Source organism: Ranitomeya variabilis, chromosome 7 (genome assembly GCF_051348905.1).
Source record: "Ranitomeya variabilis isolate aRanVar5 chromosome 7, aRanVar5.hap1, whole genome shotgun sequence".
NCBI lineage: Eukaryota > Metazoa > Chordata > Amphibia > Anura > Dendrobatidae > Ranitomeya > Ranitomeya variabilis.
The window spans coordinates 178,372,800-178,391,655 of record NC_135238.1 but is presented as its reverse complement, the minus strand read 5'-3'; the positions used below and the strand labels follow the sequence as shown (position 1 = coordinate 178,391,655).

At 41.5% G+C, this 18,856-nt stretch overlaps 1 protein-coding gene across 4 annotated transcripts in view; it reads right to left on the bottom strand.

The window, feature by feature from the left end:
* TRPM8 (transient receptor potential cation channel subfamily M member 8) overlaps window positions 1–18,856 on the bottom strand; it is a 173,801-nt gene that overhangs the window by 113,931 nt on the left and 41,014 nt on the right. For all 4 annotated transcript variants that reach the window (XM_077272379.1, XM_077272381.1, XM_077272383.1 and 1 more), the window contains 2 exons: window positions 4,247–4,367; window positions 4,093–4,166 (listed from right to left, as the gene is read on the bottom strand). In XM_077272379.1, coding sequence (XP_077128494.1) covers window positions 4,093–4,166; window positions 4,247–4,367 — 195 coding nt within the window. The remainder of the gene's footprint in view (window positions 1–4,092; window positions 4,167–4,246; window positions 4,368–18,856) is intronic.

The window sequence follows — 18,856 nt, the reverse complement described above, 5'->3', positions numbered from 1 at the left end:
TGCATATTCATTTGCCAACAGAGGTCTATTTCCATTTACCAATACAAATAACCATAAAGGAATAACATTTTCATTGGCTAAACTAAAGTAGGTTAGAAGGTTATTATACCACTAATAGGTTATTACAACACCTGCCATGTGATATATTCATCACCTTTTTAGTTGAATGTTTTCATATTCTGTTTTGTCTGTTATTGGCCAAATATGAGCAGTGCTTACAAGAAGATAAGAGCGAATTTGCTCGGGTTCCCTCTTATTCGGCAAGCTATAGCGCTTGACAAATAAGCTTCAGAGGGAATCCAGCTTTCCTGGATCACGCCAGCCGATCAGCTGATCAGCCTGGTTGTTGGGCCCTTAGCGACATATGACATACTGGGTACGTCATATGTTGTCTCCCTGACTCTGATGCATGCTCGCACGCTGAGCCCGCATCTTTGTGGACAGATGATAACTGATTTAATCAATCTGTGCCAATGGCATTGACAGATCACCGGCAGGGGGCGTACTGTTATATGTGTCCATCTGTGTCCCCCAGATGTGATTGCGGGGTGCCGATGGATTGCCATGACCGCCAGGAGTCTCCTGAAGACCACTGTGCCTGTCATGGCAGTTCTCCTGTTCGCCTTATCGTGGCTGTTGGATATACAGGAATTGGCCAATTTATGTGCTAAGTATTCTCATTTTTTCCTATTTTCTAGAGCAGTAATTCAATTCAAATTTCATATATTTCAGGTTTTCTTGCTATAGCGTTATAGAGTGCAACTTTATCTGCTGGTTATATATGGAGATGGCTCCTCTTAGTTTGCACCTGTACACACCTGTTTTCTGTTTGGAGGTGACAGTCAGTCTTTTGTTAGTAGTTTGCCTGTGACAGCCAGCCCGTGGCTGGCGTTCATAGGAGACCGCAATCTTTGCTCTATAAAGCACAAGTGATCAGACGATCAGGCTCAAGCCTGCATTATTGTACTGACCTGGAGGATCATTTTGCCAGGTCAGTTTTACTGTAAAATGAACGCTGTAAATAAAAGAAAACAATTGTGGAATTTCGCTTTTTTTTCTATTTTGCCATATTTGGAATTTTTTTTCTCCGTTTTGTAGTACATCACATCATGAAATGATTGGTGTCAATCAAAAGTACAACATGTCTTGCAAAAAAACAAGCTCACACGGCTATGAGAACCGAAAAATAAAATAGTTATGGCTCTAGAGATGAGGGGAGGAAAAAATGCACTAGAGATAGTAACAGACGACAGCAGTGGCTGAGACTCAGGTGAGTAAAGCACAACAGGGGGAGGGGGAAAAAATAATAAATTACTGATAGGGGTTTGTTATAAATCTCCAAAAATAATGGAAGCAATGGAGAATATCCTCGTAAAGCAAATAGATGAAGCTGCGACTCAAGGAGAACTCATTATTATGGGAGACTTCAACTACCCTGAAATAGATTGGGGAACAGAAACCTGCAGTTCCAGTAAAGGTAATCGGTTTTTGACAACTATGAGAGACAATTACCTTTCACAATTGGTTCAGGACCCAACAAGAAGGGGGGCACTGCTAGACCTAATATGAACCAACAAGCCAAACCGCATATCAAATATAAGGGTTGGGGGTCACTTGGGGAATAGTGATCACAAAATATTAAGTTTTCATGTCTCCTTTAATAAGATGTGTAGTAGAGGGGTGACAAGGACACTAAACTTCAGGAGGGCAAATTTCCAACGGATGAGAGAGGATCTTGGTGCAATTAACTGGGACGATATCCTGAGACATAAAAGCACACAAAGAAAATGGGAGACATTTATTAGCATCCTGGATAGGACCTGTGCACAGTATATACCGTATGGGAATAAACATATTAGAAATAGGAGGAAACCAATATGGCTAAATAGAGCTGCAAGGGGTGCAATAAGTGACAAAAAGAAAGCATTTAGAGAATTAAAGGAAGTAGGTAGTGAGGAGGCATTGCATGAATACAAAAAAATAAATAAATTCTGTAAAAAGCAAATCAAGGCAGCAAAGATTGAGACAGAGAGACTCATTGCCAGAGAGAGCAAAAATAATCCCAAAATATTCTTTAACTACATAAATAGTAAGAAACTAAAAAATGATAGTGTTGGCCCCCTTAAAAATAGTCTGGGTGAAATGGTGGATGAGGATGAGGAAAATGCCAATATGCTAAATGACTTTTTTTCATCAGTATTTACAAAAAAAAATCCCATGGCAGCCAATATGACTAGTGATAAAATTCCCAATTAAATGTTACCTGCTTAACCCAGCAGGAAGTACGGCGGCGTCTAAAAATCACAAAAATTGACAAATCTCTGGGCCCGGATGGGATACACCCTCGAGTACTGCAGGAATTAATCACAGTCATTGATAGACCATTATTTTTAATCTTTAAAGAGTCCATAATAACAGGGTCTGTACCACATGACTGGCGTATAGCAAATGTGGTGCCAATATTCAAAAAGGGGACAAAAACTGAACTCGGAAATTATAGGCCAGTAAGTTTAACCTCTACTGTGGGTAAAATCCTGGAGGGCATTCTAAGGGATGCTATACTGGAGTATCTGAAGAGGAATAACCTCATGACCCAGTATCAGCACGGGTTTACTAGGGACCGTTCATGTCAGACTAATTTGATCAGCTTCTATGAACAGGTAAGTTCCGGACTGGACCAAGGGAGCCCAGTGGATGTAGTGTATATGGACTTTTCAAAAGCTTTTGATACGGTGCCACACAAAAGGTTGTTACATAAAATGAGAATAATGGGGATAGGGGAAAATATGTGTAAGTTGGTTAAGAGCTGGCTCAGGGATAGGAAACAAAGGGTGGTTATTAATGGAGCACACTCGGACTGGGTCGCGGTTAGCAGTGGGGTACCACAGGGGTCAGTATTGGGCCCTCTTCTTTTTAACATATTTATTAATGACCTTGTAGGGGGCATTCAGAGTAGAATTTCAATATTTGCAGATGACACTAAACTCTGCAGGGTAATCAATACGGAGGAGGACAATTTTATATTACAGGATGATTTATGTAAACTTGAAGCTTGGGCTGATAAATGGCAAATGAGCTTTAATGGGGATAAATGTAAGGTCATGCACTTGGGTAGAAGTAATAAGATGTATAACTATGTGCTTAATTCTAAAACTCTGGGCAAAACCGTCAATGAAAAAGACCTGGGTGTATGGGTGGATGACAAACTCATATTCAGTGGCCAGTGTCAGGCAGCTGCTACAAAGGCAAATAAAATAATGGGATGCATTAAAAGAGGCATAGATGCTCATGAGGAGAACATAATTTTACCTCTATACAAGTCACTAGTTCGACGACACTTAGAATACTGTGCACAGTTCTCGTCTCCGGTGTATAAGAAAGACATAGCTAAACTGGAGCGGGTGCAGAGAAGAGCGACCAAGGTTATTAGAGGACTGGGGGGGGGGGGTCTGCAATACCAAGATAGGTTATTACACTTGGGGCTATTTAGTTTGGAAAAACTAAGGCTAAGGGGTGATCTTATGTTAATGTATAAATACATGAGGGGACAGTACAAAGACCTTTCTGATGATCTTTTTAATCATAGACCGGTGACAGGGACAAGGGGGCATCCTCTACGTCTGGAGGAAAAAAGGTTTAAGCATAATAACAGACGCGGATTCTTTACTGTAAGAGCAGTGAGACTATGGAACTCTCTGCCGTATGATGTTATAATGAGTGAGTCATTACTTAAATTTAAGAGGGGACTGGATACCTTTTTGGAAAAGTATAATATTACAGGGTATATATATTAGATTCCTTGATAGGGCGTTGATCCAGGGAACTAGTCTGATTGCCGTATGTGGGGTCGGGAAGGAATTTTTTTCCCCATAGTCGAGCTTACTCTTACCACATGGGTTTTTTTTGCCTTCCCCTGGATCAACATGTTAGGGTATGTTAGGTTAGGCTATGGGTTAAACTAGATGGACTTAAAGTCTTCCTTCAACCTTAATAACTATGTAACAACAATAGCCGATAGACAAGGAAATCGGAAAATCGCTTTAAGATAATTTTTTTTTTTAATATTACTAAATCTGAGATTCTGTTGCTTACTGCGACTTTGAATCCTTGGTATATGTCACACATTCTCTCTTCTTGAAGTTCTCTTGAATATATTTGACAGCATCCTGAGGAAGGAGAGCAAAATATAAAAAGTCCAATAAAAGAAGTAGATTTCACACTTAAAAACACAATACAGAAAACGTACTAATTCATCCAGAGACAATTCGATACTGCGAGACATGCTGGAGTAGAGAGACCGGGAGCTGTCCAGCATCCGACTCCGGTGACTCTTCATTCTGGCTAAATCTGTCGAATTTTCCAATAATCTGAGGATAGACAAAACGTATCAGTTATGAATTATTGTGTATAGCTGATCTATACATGGGTAATAAAATAATTATATTTTAGTTTTCAGCTTCTCTTAGTGCTCCGTATGTGAGAATGTTAAAGGGGTTGTCCTATAGTATGACAACCTTTTTAAAAATACTACTGCATACCCCCCCCTTGTAAAATAAAGATACGCTATAGTCATCTCACCCACCATGGCCGTTCCAGTGATGTTGGCACCGTGTCTCAAGAGGTTTGGGTGGCATTGCTGTGGCACGTAAACATTCCCACTATTGGGATGTTGTACTCAACACTTCTGTAGAAAGCTCCGGCTGCAGAGTAGGGGTGCGCACTGCTGCCCACTAGCGGCCCCTGACTGGCTGCAGGGCTCATTTGGCATAACAATATCATGCGAGCCTCAGGAAGCTCGTGTCACTGAAATGGGAGATGAGTATAGGGTATTTTTATTTTACAAGGGGAATATAGTGCTAAAATTGAATCTGTCAGCAGGTTTTTACCACCTCATCTGAGAGCAGCAAGATGTCGGCAACGAGACTCTGAATCCAATGATGTGTCACTTAGATTACTGGGTGCAGCAGTTCTGACACAATCACAGCTTTTAGATTTAGTAATGCAGTAGGGCTGAGAAAGCTATCCCCATCCACATCAGGCTCTGTATATACAATGGCTGCAAACAGTGAGCTGCTTATTACAGGAGGGGGCGGAGTCAAACTACCAGGCACCTGCTGCTGTGTCCCAGCAATGATAAGCTCCTCATTGTAAAACACTCATTATCTTGCATATCTTGGCCAAAATATCGACTAATACTTCACATATTTTTATATGTATTTTCTGCACTTTATTTTTCAGGGTGCAGCTGGGCCCATTTGGGCTTGTAAACTGTGGTGTCTGTTCACATGGGATGCATTTGGATAGCACTGTGCAGCCCACCTGATCGAATAGTATGGGCATCACTAAAAGGCTGCTAGCCTGGATGCTGTGCATCACCTGTATGTGAACAGCGCCGCACACAAGCCTCTATTGTGCATTAATATAACAAGTAACCACCCCCTCCATGGATTGATAGGCTGAGAGTGATTGACCCATCGATATTTTTGCACCTGTGTTGCCGCCATCTTAACTACATGGGTCCACTGCATCCTGATAGTGCTTTTGTTTGGATTCCTGGGCAGGTATACATCGCTGCCTTTTTCTGCTGTTTTTGAATTCTAGGAAGAAGGGGAGCAAAAACGAAAACGCAAAAACGAAAATACCTTTGGTCGTTAAGAGGTTAAAAAATTAAGTATTTATAAATGACCTATTAAAATCCATAATTATTACGCAGAATGCCAAGAAATATTAAAACCCAAAATGTTGGCCTACTGAAATGTATGTTCAGTAAATGCACTCAATACTTGGTCGGAGCTCCTTTTGCATCAATTACTGCATCAATGCGGCGTGTCATGGAGGCGATCAGCCTGTGGCACTGCTGAGGTGTTATGGAAGCCCAGGTTGCTTTGATAGCAGCCTTCAGCTCGTCTGCATTGTTGTGTCTGGTGTCTCTCATCTTCCTCTTGACAATACCCCATGGGGTGAAGGTCAGACGAGTTTGCTGCCAATCAAGCACAGTGATACTGTAGTTTTTACACCAGGTATTGGTACTTTTGGCAGTGTGGACAGGTGCCAAGTCCTGCTGGAGAATGAAATTTCCATCTCCAAAAAGCTTGTTGGCAGAGGGAAGCATGAAGTGCTCTAAAATATCCTGGTAGACGGCTGCGCTGACTTTGGTCTTGATAAAACACAGTGGATCTACACCAGCAGATGACACAGAGCAACAGTCCAGTGCTTTTTCTCCTTGACCCAGGTAAGACGCTTGTGGAGTTGTCTATTGGTGATTAGGGGCATGACACAAGGAATGTGACACTTGTAGCCCATGTCCTGGGTAGGTCTGTGTGTGGTGGCTCTTGAAGAAATGACTTCAGCAGCAGTCCACTCCTTGTCAATCTTCCCTAAATTTTTGAATGGCCTTTTCTTAATAATCCTTTCAAGGCTGCGGTTATCCCAGTTGCTTGTGCACCTTTTTCTACCACACTTTTTCCTTCCACTCAACTTTCCATTAATATGCTTGGATACAGCACTCTGTGAACAGCCAGCTTCTTTAGAAATGACCTTGTATGCCTTACCCTCCTTGTGGAGTGTGTCAGTGACGGCCTTCTGGACATCTGTCAAGTCAGCAGTCTTCCCCATGATTGTGGAACCTACTGAAACAGACTAAGGGACCTTTTTAAACACTTAGGAAGCTTTGCAGGTGTTTTTTCTTATTTATTCTAGTTTACTGAGTCAATTACTTTTGGGTTTTCATCGGCTGTAAGCCTCAAACATTAGCAGAAATAAACACTTGAAATAGATCACTCTGTTTGTAATTACTATATAATACTGTATATAAGTTTCACTTTGAAGAACTGAAATAAATTAACATTTTGATGATATTCTAATTTAGTGAGAAGCACTTGTGTGTGTATATATATATATTTTTTTTTTTTGTGTGTGTGTGTTTCTCAATATTGAAATTCCAAAACCAAGTAGGAGAGGCCATAGGAGTATACAAACCGAAAAAATAGCAAATGTGGCTAAGATCTGTAAATGATCACATTTTCATGCATGTAACTCCATCCTGTGGCACATGGGAGGTGCATAAGAGCCAGATTGAAAGCTATTTTTTTTTAGCCACACAACACCTCAAAAATCAGATCAAGTGTTGTGGGATAATTGTGCAATTACTCCTGGTTCGTCGATGTGCCAGTTTTCGCCACTTGCAAACTGAGAGGGAAAAAATCCTTGTAATGATAGACCTTGGCGTATCAGTCTGGTAGAGCAATGCACATGCCCCAGTGGTTGGGAGAATAATGAAGAGCTGGAATGACAGCAAGTGATTCACAGAGGTGAAACACTGCATGGACAGATCAAAAGATTAGAAGAATGGCGCATAGTAATCCATTCTGTACTGCAAGTGAAAGTGGTTACCACATGCTAAGCCTAAGTCATCAGTGTCTACACAACCATCAGAAGGAGTCTACAAGACTCTGGGTTACGATCCAGATGTCCAGCTATAGGAGTCCCTGTCACACAAGGAAATATAAACAGTGACAGAACAATAGAGCATCAGGTCTACATATCCTAAGTGAAATATATACTTAAATAGTAATATGAACACCACTACTAGTTAACAGCGTTTGCTTGCCGGAACCATTGTGTTTGCGCATGCGCACTGCAGTTGGGCACTTATACAGTGGCTGGGGGCACGTTCTTCTCTCTGCTGATGCTGCTCCCTACACTGATACACCAGGAAGTGCCGCAAGTGACGTCAGCAGAGAGGAACCGGGCGGGAGAACGTTCCAGACAATTGAGTAAGGTTGTGGCTGCACACAGGCACTATCAGGGGGCACACACGCCGGCTGACTTTACACTGGGCTTGTTCTGGGAAGTCAACGCTATCACTCAGGAGCAGGGGAAGCCAGCATCATACAAAATGAGAGGGGGATAATAAGGTATAGATGTCTTGGCCACGCTACGGGTGCACCAAAGCTCCCTCATTTGCATATTAATTAAAACATATCTTCTCAGACACTGTCCAACAACAGATAGATTGCTAGTAATAAGTTATGGGGGGGGGGGTAAGTTCCCTATATCACTGTATGGCTCATTTGAAATGCGTTTTGAGGATGATACACTCCCTTTAATAGTACTGATTTATGAACTCAGAAACACTTACTCATGACGACTCTCACTCCTATATTCTGCATAAATACACATGCTGATCATCTAATTAACTTATTATCTTTAGCGCCTGAAATTGCTAATTTTTGCAATGCTTATAGGTTGTTTGTTTTTTTACATTTTTTCTGTTCCCTTTTTATGCAAAATTTGAAAAGTTTAAATGACAAAATAAAATTGACTATTTAGTAATCAGAGCCCTAATGATACTTGTTATGTGCTAATATTGTCTACAAAAAGCAGCCAAAATAGTTACAGATCAATATATATATATATATATATATATATATATATATATATATATAGCAGAGTACACACTCAAAATGTAGAAAGGGCCATCATATATTTATAACATTTATAGCTGGTTGATTTTCTCTAGTTTGAAAACTAAGAAAAAAACCTGCAGTAAATCCTTTGTTCATAGAATCTACACCCTTTGTGGACACAATACAAATCTAGTTACACTCACCTGTAACAAACACAAATTATACAGAACAAAGTAATTTTCTCTACCAAGGATAAAGCATTACAAGCACAAGACACACAGCCCTACCTGAGAAATGGTCATGGGCTTCCTGCAGTGATGCCACCCGCACAGCACTGCCAGCACAGGTGGCATAATACAGCTTGGGCAGCCTCCTCCTCCTCCAGTCCAGCCTCCAGTCATTACACTGGTGTAAAGTAGGGCTGTGCATCACTTAGAACTCACGTCACTAAAGAAAATGTATCTGTCCTTGAGAATTGTGCTTAATTCTTGTCTTTCGTAAACAGGACATGTTGTACTGCAGAGATGGCAGCATTTCTATGACTACTGAAATAGTTTTATAAGATGCAATCCAGGTGTCCATTGATGTATATACATTGGTCATTTATATGTATATTAAACACAATAAAATATAATGATGTTATGGATTGATAATAAAAAAACTAAAAACTAACAGGCAGGTATTTTCTAGCAGAGGCAAAAACCTGCCGGTTTGACCTGGTGCCGGCTCTGAGGAGTCATTGACCGCTCCTGCCGGCGATTCAGCTGCTCAACATCAACAGAGCAGCTCTTCATCTTCCGGGCCGCTCTATTGGTGGGGTATAACTGAAACACGTCAGGCTGATTGACAGCTGGATCCTCGCAGCTAGGCAGTGTGGAGTCAGCTGTCAATTAGCATGATGTCGGCAGTCACGCCCTGTCAACAGAGCTGAAGAAATGCCGCTGAATCGCCGGCAGGAGAAGACAGTGACCGCTCTGTGTCTGCAAAGATCGGCGCCAGGCACAACAGGTTGGTAGGTGCTTGATAAACCTTACAACAAGGACCTTATGTAAGTGATTTAATGCATGTATCCCACACATAGGGAAAAGAGGGTGGTTCATTTTGGTAATGCTGGTGTCCAAATACAAGATACCTAGTCAGGAACTGAAAAGGCAAGAGGTGAAGCACAGAAAAAACACTTTAAAGAGGTTGCCCAGTCTAAAATTACAAGTCTGCAGTCACTCTGTGTAACTGCAGACATGAAGTTTTACACTGGACAACCTCTTTAAGGGCGCTGCTAAAAATTCAGATTTAAAAGGAACCTGTCACATGGAAAATTGCTATTAATCTGAAGATATGGGATTAATCTGCAGAATAAGGCCGGCGTCACACTCAGCGTATGTAAATACGGTCCGTTTTTTACGGCCGTAATACGCAGAAAAGTCCCCAAAATAGTGATCCGTATGTCATCCGTAGGCAGGGTTTTTCAGCGTATTTTGCGCATGGCATCCTCCGTATGTAATCCGTATGGCATCCGTACTGCGATATTTTCTCGCAGGCTTGCAAAACCGACATCTAATGGATTTATGTGCTCACATGTTCGGGAAAACATATATACAGTATATATATATATATATATATATATATATATATATATATGTCATTGAGACACATATATATATATATTCTGTATTTACATTTAATTCAGCACGATATATGTGAAAAGCCGGTAATTCAATTGCCGGCTTTTCATTTCTCCTTCCCAAACCCGACATGATATGAGACATGGTTTACATACAGTAAACCATCTCATATCCCTTTTTTTTTGCATATTTCACACTACTAATGTTAGTAGTGTGTATGTGCAAAATTTGGACACTGTAGCTTGTAAAATAAAGGGTTAAATCGCGGAAAAAATTGGCGTGGGCTCCCGCGCAATTTTCTCCGCCAGAGTGGTAAAGCCAGTGACTGAGGGCAGATATTAATAGCCTAGAGAGGGTCCATGGTTATTGGCCCCCCCTGGCTACAAACATCTGCCCCCAGCCACCCCAGAAAAGGCACATCTGGAAGATGCGCCTATTCTGGCACTTGGCCTCTCTCTTCCTACTCCTGTGTAGCGGTGGGATATGGGGTAATGAAGGGTTAAGGTCACCTTGCAATTGTAAGGTGACATTAAGCCAGATTAATGGAGAGGCGTCAATTATGACACCTATCCATTATTAATCCAATAGTACTAAATGGATAATAAAACACACACATATGATTACAAAGTATTTTAATGAAATAAAGACACATGTTGTTGTAATATTTCATTAGACTCTTAATCCACCTGAAGACCATCGTCCTGAAACAAAGTTAAAAAACAAACAACAATATTCCATACCTTCCGTCATTATGTCCCACGATGTAAATCCATCTGAAGGGGTTAAATCATTTTACAGTCAGGAGCTGTGCTAAAGCACTCGCTCCTGCCTGTAAAACCCTGGGTACTGAATGGAAAGCAGCGTGACCTGTAGTAGTTACCTTGAGTCGCGGTGATGCGCCCTCTGCTGGATGTCCTCATATGAACTCGAGCGTGGGAACTTTTCCAAGCCTCCAGTTCATGAGGACATCCAGCAGAGGGCGCATCACCACAACTCAAGGTAAATACAGATCACCCTGCTTTCCATTCAGTACCCGGGGCTTTACAGGCAGGAGCGAGTGCTTTAGCACAGCTCCTGGCTGTAAAATGATTTAACCCCTTCAGATGGATTTACTTCGTGGGACGTAACTGTTCATCGGAAGGTATGAGGTATTGTTGATTTGTTATTTTTACTTTTTCACAGAACGAGGGTCTTCAGCTGGATTAAGAAAATAATAAAATATTACAACAGCCTGTGTCTTTATTTCATTAAAGGACTTTGTAATAATGTGTGTGTGTTTTATTAACCATTTCGTACTATTGGATTAATAATGGCTAGGTGTCATAATTGACGCCTCTCCATTATTAATCTGGCTTAATGTCACCTTACAATAGCAAGGTGACATTAACCCTTCATTACCCCATATCCCACCGCTACACGGGAGTGGGAAGAGAGTGGCCAAGTGCCAGAATAGGCGCATCTTCCAGATGTGCCTTTTCTGGGGTGGCTGGGGGCAGATGTTTTTAGCCAGGGGGGGCAATAACCATGGACCCTCTCTAGGCTATTAATATCTGCCCTCAGTCACTGGCTTTACCACTCTGGCAGAGAAAATTGCGCGGGAGCCCACGCCAATTTTTTCCGCCATTTAACCCTTTATTTTAGCAGCTACAGCGCCCAAATTTTGCACATACACACTACTAACAGTAGTGTGGAATATGCAAAAAAAAAAGGGATATGAGATGGTTTACTGTATGTAAACCATGTCTCATATCCTGTCGGGTTTGGGAAGGAGAAATGAAAAGCCGGCAATTGAATTACCGGCTTTTCTCTCTAAGGCTACTTTCACACTAGCGTCGGGCTCGGCCCGTCGCGGTGCGTCGGGCCGAGGTTCCCGACGCTAGCGTTGTCTCCGCTGCACAACGGGGGCAGCGGATGCATTTTTCCAGCGCATCCGCTGCCCGATTGTGAGGTGCGGGGAAGTGCGGGGAGGTGGGGGCGGAGTTCCGGCCGCGCATGCGCGGTCGGAAAAAGCGGACCATCGTGAGCAAAAAGCGTGACATGTAGCGTTTTTTGGTCCCGACGGTCCGCCACAACACGGCGCAACCGTCGCACGACGGTTGCGACGTGTGTCAATCCGTCGCAATACGTCGCTTAATGTTAGTCTATGGGGAAAAAACGCATCCTGCAAGCACTTTTGCAGGATGCGTTTTTTCGGCAAAACGACGCATTGCGACGGATTGCAAAAAATGCTAGTGTGAAAGTAGCCTAACACCGGTGCGTATTTCTCGCAGGTCACACTTCTGGTCCGTGTGTAATCCGTATTTTTCTCGCATCCATAGACTTTCATTGGCGATTTTTTTGCGCAATACGGTGACAAATGCAGCATGCTGTGATTTTGTACGGCCGTACAAGACCGTATAATACAGATCAGTAAAATACGGCTGATAGGAGCTGGGACATAGGGAATCATTGGGCCGTGTGTTATGCGTATTTTACGGGTGTATTTTCTGCGCTCATACGTCCGTAAAACTCGCCAGTGTGACGCTGGCCTAACAGCAGCGTTTTAAACCTGCATTGACTGACAGCAGCTGAACATTAGACCTGGCTGTCAGTCAGTGTGGGGGCGCGGTTACAGTCGCTGCTTTCAATACACAGATTAACCCCATATCTGCAGGTTAATAGCGATTTTCATGTCACAGGTTCAGGTTTTAGCATTGCAAAGAAAATGAAAGATTGATTGAAGGGACTGCTGTCCAGTAAGATATTATCCTTTATTTGGAGTTTCAGTAGCACGGTTTGGGCAGTAGATCCCCTTCATCAGACAGTACATATAGCATACATGTCACACACACAGGCTTAGATACCCTCAAGGCGCCAAAGGCTATCATTTCCATAGGAGGGGGATGGGCTATGCAAACACAGTATTTAATGTCATTTATTACGTATAATGAAACGTTAACGTCTCCTGGCTGAAGGCTGTCTTAAAAAACACAAACTGGGCTTTACTCCCTTTTCCAGGGTCCGGCACAGAGTCTCTGCTGATTTTCCCCATCTCTGTCATTGTCTGCAGTGCTGGCGTTACGTTCATAGCCCTACTCTCTGCTACTCTGAGATTCCAAAGTTACCATCTAAGTTTTTGCACTAAGTTTTTGCTTTCTTTAGGGTAATGATTTTCTACAGCTATTTACAAATGAATATAACTATGGAAACACACTGCTCCAAAAGGGAAGGCTTAAATCACACATCTGATCTCGATGTCCAAAAGGGTCGAGTTCAGCGGAAGCCAAAGCTATCAATCAAATACTTGACAGTTGGATTCCGAATCACCAAAAAAATCTGTGCAAAAACACTTAATCACAGTAGGATCCATTTTGCATGAATTTCAGCTCTTAATGTAAGTAGTTTGACCCAGTGGTGTGTATGGCCCCACGTGCCTGCATGCACTCCTGACAACGTTTGGGAATGCCCCCGATGAGATGGCATGTTATAGCAGGAGCAGGTGCAGACAACAGTATGTTCGCTCCAATCTGACAAAACAGCAGATCACACTAGGACCAATGTTATTTTATGGGGCCGTTTACTTGTCTGATTTTTCCCTAGGACCAATTCTTCCGAGAAAAAAAATCACAGCCCACACAATTTCCATCCATAAATCAAATCACAGTCAGCCATGCAAGTCAATGGGTACATGAAAAACATCAGACTGCACTCGGATGACATCTGATTGCAATCCAATTTTCACGGACTGACAGAATGGAGAAAATGGAGACTTTTTTAATCCCATTGTCTCCTCATCCGAGAGAATCAGATCAATCTGATCAGAGTGTGATTAGTATAATTGAACTGAGAAAAAAAAGGTTATATGACCCTAACCTATACCTCAAGTACTAACAATTCTGCAGGCAAGGGGGATTGCAGTTGCCCCCATTATCCAAGCAGAGCATATACTTCTTTAGCATAGCCGAGAATAAATCACAACTGAAATATATACTGTATACTATTTTATTTAACCGACTTATAGTATTATCAAACTACACAGCACTTTACAGACATCATCATCACTGTCCCCATTGGGGCTCACCATCTAGATTCCTTATCAGGTTGGATTATGAGAGGGAACCAGAGAATCTGGAGGAAACCCACACAAACACAGGGAGAACATACAAACACTTTGCAGATGTTGTCCTTGGCGGGATTTGTACCCTGGACCCCAAAGCAACAGTGCTGCTAGCCACTGAGCCACTGTGCTGCCACATGCTAGAAATCTAATTGCTTGACTAGTAAAATACCAAAAAAAGACTAATTGAATTTGACATGCAAACTGGAATCTATTGCAAGGGCTGGAAAGATCAGTTCCTAATAACATATATATTAGGGGTTGATAATGTATACATTTCTCTTAAATACTTTTACCTTGGCCTGTAAAAAGGAAATGCACTATATTATAGTAAAGCTTATTTTATTGAGTATGCAAATACAGTGCACTAGTACTACAGATGTTTCCATCTCTGACAACACAGTTTGGACAAATACTGTAGTTTCAGATAATTTCACAATATAATTTATATTGACTCATTGCAGGTTGGCTATACTGCATACCTGAGTGACCTTGCACTTTTACATTATAGTTTTCAGTAATTGATATTGTCTGATTGGGTAATATTAACACTTGGTGACTTCATCAGTTCCATCATTCTCTCTCTATTTGATATAGCAGAATGCTTTCTTTTGAGCTACCTGCAGTACCAAATACAGCCACTAGATGTCATTACAGCCTTACAGAGAGAGAGCAGTATACTGTGTAATGAAAGAAATTCACATGAGACTGCAGTAATAATATGCAATAATTAACAATTCTATGTCACACTCTCAGGGGTATCAGGAGGTGAGATATAGGCAGCTCTTAGCTGAAGCTTATTCATTCAGAGATGTGGGAAAACTATGGTTACAAGTTTTTTATTTCTAGTATCTCTGTAGATCATGAAAAAAACTCTTGGCAGTAGTTGAAAAACTTAATTTGGCATTAGTTTAATGGAGGCTTTCAATCCTGCTGCAAATCTGCACAGAGGTTGTGCGTGTGCAAACATCTACAGGGAAGTGATTGTGACTGACGGTCGTCATCCCATGGAAACAGCGTGGATTGAAAAAGTGATCCCAGTATTTCACGGAAGGGGAGCTCCATTTACAACTCAATAGTCAGCTAAAACATGCCAAGTGTCTGAGAAGTTGCTAAAAGTAATGCATTGGAAAAAATTCTAATAGTAAAATAAAATATAAACATTTCTTTATGAAACAAGAAAATTATTTGTTAGAGAAAAAAAGGGGAGTACTAAAAAGAGTGATCAAAAAATATAAATAAAAAGAATGAACATAACCTAAAAAATAGAGAGGTATAATAGGCCTCCTGGGCATCTGAGACATGGTGTGAGCATGGAATATACAGTATGTAGATTGCAGGGAAGGAACACAAATTCCATATAAGTAGGTGTATATCATATGCTCTGTGCTTGAGAGGTGGGGAATGAACATGGAATATATGAAGATATCAGAATGATCAGATACTCACTATAAGCAGATATATTTGGATTATTATACTTTGCTCTGTTATTCTATCTGCGAAGTTAGTTTAGGTTTTATAAAACTACTTTTACGCCATATTTCCCTTTTCTTAGTGCACACTTTAAGGATAGGTTCACACCAGCATATAAAAAAAATCATTCAGAGTTTCATCCAGAAGAGTGGAATTCTTTTTTTCTGGCTGTCATCCGTATACAATCTGTTTTTAACTCCGCAGCTATTAATCATTTACAGGACGATTTACAGTTTACTATTTTACTGAATTGCAATATACCCATAAAAACAAACAGCATCTATATGCAAATTGCCTCTTCTATCTATATGGTGATTCTTTATGGTGTCTGATTTTTTTTTCTGCAACCATAGACTTGGATGGGCGAGTCTCATCGGCTTTATGGAAGAAACTTATGCATGCTGACATTTTTTTCACACAAAGATTCGGTCAGTGAAAAAAAACGTTCATCTGCACTGCCCCATTAAAAAAACACAAAAACTGAGCTTGATTTGAGTTGGTATACATGCAGCGTATAAACGCATGTTCACATTGGCCATAAAGCATACAAAACCTACAAGAAGCAAAATAAACATGAACCCTGCTGTAACTAAATAAGTAAAAAGCAAAAGTGCATTTACAGTTATATGAAAAAGTTTGGGCACCCCTATTAATCTTAAGCTTAATCTAATATATAAAGCTGAATGTGTGTGTGTGTGTATGTATGTATGTATGTATGTATGTCCGGGATTGGCATCTGAACCGTAGCAGCTACAGCCACAAAATTTTGCACAGTCACACGTCTGGACCCCGAGAGCGTCATAGGCTATGTTGTGAGGTGAAATTTTAACCCCGCGCTTTCCAATTCACCAAACAATTTTGCCCCTATCTACATAATGGGGAAAAAGTGAAAGGAAAAGTGTTGGAGGCGTCGCAGCTACAGGCACAAAATTTTGCACAGTCACACGTCTGGACCCTGAGAGCGTCAAAGCTATATTGTGAGGTGAAATTTTAACCCCGCGCTTTCCAAGTCACCAAACAATTTTGCCCCTATCTACATAATGGGGAAAAAATGAAAGGAAAAGTGTTGGAGGCAAATTAACAGCTGCCAGATGTGAACAAGGGGGACTTAAAGAATGACAGCGATGGCACCAAAGAGTATATACTGTACAGTTGCTAAGGTGGGGCCCCAACATGGGATAATCACACCACCACGGGGATATGAACACACACACAAAATGCGCCACACACTACCACGTGCTCGAACACATATACCACCCTCAGTGCACATTTCACCACACATACACCAACCTCGCCACATAACAGTAGAAACGCAAAAGTCGCCGCTCAAAACTCGCCACGCGCAAAACTCTCCACATGCAAAACTCGCCACACGTGCAAAACTCGCCACACGCAAAACTTGCACACGCAGAAAAATTGCCACACGCAGAAAAATTGCCACATGCACAAAAGTTGCAACACATGCAAAAGTTGCCTCACACAAAACTTGCACATACTCAAAAGGCACCACACATAAAACTCGCCACGCGCAAAACTCGCCATGCGCAAAACTTGCTGCACACAACTTGCTACACTAACCTGTCACATGCAACTCGACACACAAAAAGTTGCTACACGCATGTCGCCACACAAAACTCATCTCACAAAAGTCCCTACATGCATGTCGCCACACGCAACTCAACACACACAACTTGACACACGAAACTCGCCCTAAAACACACACAAGTCTGGTATCCTTCAAAAATAAAAATCTGATTAATAAGCAGACAAACTACAAGAGCAACAAATGTACCATATAGGAATCCGGCAGCTGTCAGTCACATGACCAGTCTATTATGTGTATGTGTGAGCTAATATATACTGCCAGGGGGTGGGCTTACTGTTGGCTGGGGATTTATCAGGCTGCCATTTTAGCTTACAAATACTGAGGTAAAAATACTGACCAAATAACGTGTGAACGAGGGCTAATACAGGAGGAGATGGCATACAGCTATATACTATATACAGGAGATGACACACAGGTATATACTATTTACAGGGGAGATGACACACAGGTATATACTATATACAGGAGGAGATGACACACAGATATATACTATATACAGGAGAGATGACACACAGGTATATACTATATAGAGGAGGAGATGACATACAGGTACATACTACATACAGGAGGAGATGACATACAGGTATATACTATATACAGGAGGAGATGACACACAGGTATATACTATATACAGGAGCAGATTACCTACAGGTATATAGTATATACAGGAGGAGATGACACAGGTATATGCTATGTATAGGAGGAGATGACATACAGGTATATACTATATACAGGAGATGACACACAGATATATACTATATATAGGTGAGATGACACACAGGTATATACTATATACAGGAGATTACATACAGGTATATCTAATATATAAAGCTGAATGTGTGTATGTATGTATGTGTGTATGTCCGGGATTGGCATCTGTACCGTCGCAGCTACAGCCACAAAATTTTGCACAGTCACACGTCTGGACCCCGAGAGCGTCATAGGCTATGTTGTGAGGTGAAATTTTAACCCCGCGCGTTCCAATTCACCAAACAATTTTGCTCCTATCTACATAATGGGGAAAAAGTGAAGGGAAAAGTGTTGGAGGAAAATTGACAGCTGCCAGATGTGAACAATGAGGACTTAAAGAATGAGAGCGATGGCGACAAAGAGTATATACCGTACAGTTGCTAAGGTGGGGCCCCGACATGGGATACTCACCACACACGGGGATATGAACACAAACACAAAATGCGCCACACACTACCACGTGCTTGAACACATATACCACCCTCAGCACACATTTCACCACACACACACACCAACCTCGCCACATAAAAGTCGAAACACAAAAGTCACCACTCAAAACTCGCTACATGCAAAACTCGCCATATGCAAAACTAGGCTCACGCAAAACTCGCCACACGTGCAAAACTCACCTCATGGAAAACTCACCTCATGCAAAACTTGCACACACAGAAAAATTGCCACATGTACAAAAGTTGCACCACATGCAAAAGTTGCCTCACACAAAACTTGCACATACTCAAAATGCACCACACATAAAACTCGCCACGCGCAAAACTCGCCATGCACAAATCTTGCTGCACACAACTTGCTACACTAACCTGTCACATGCAACTCAACACACAAAATGTTGCTACACGCATGTCGCCACACAAAACTCATCTCACAAAAGTCGCTACATGCA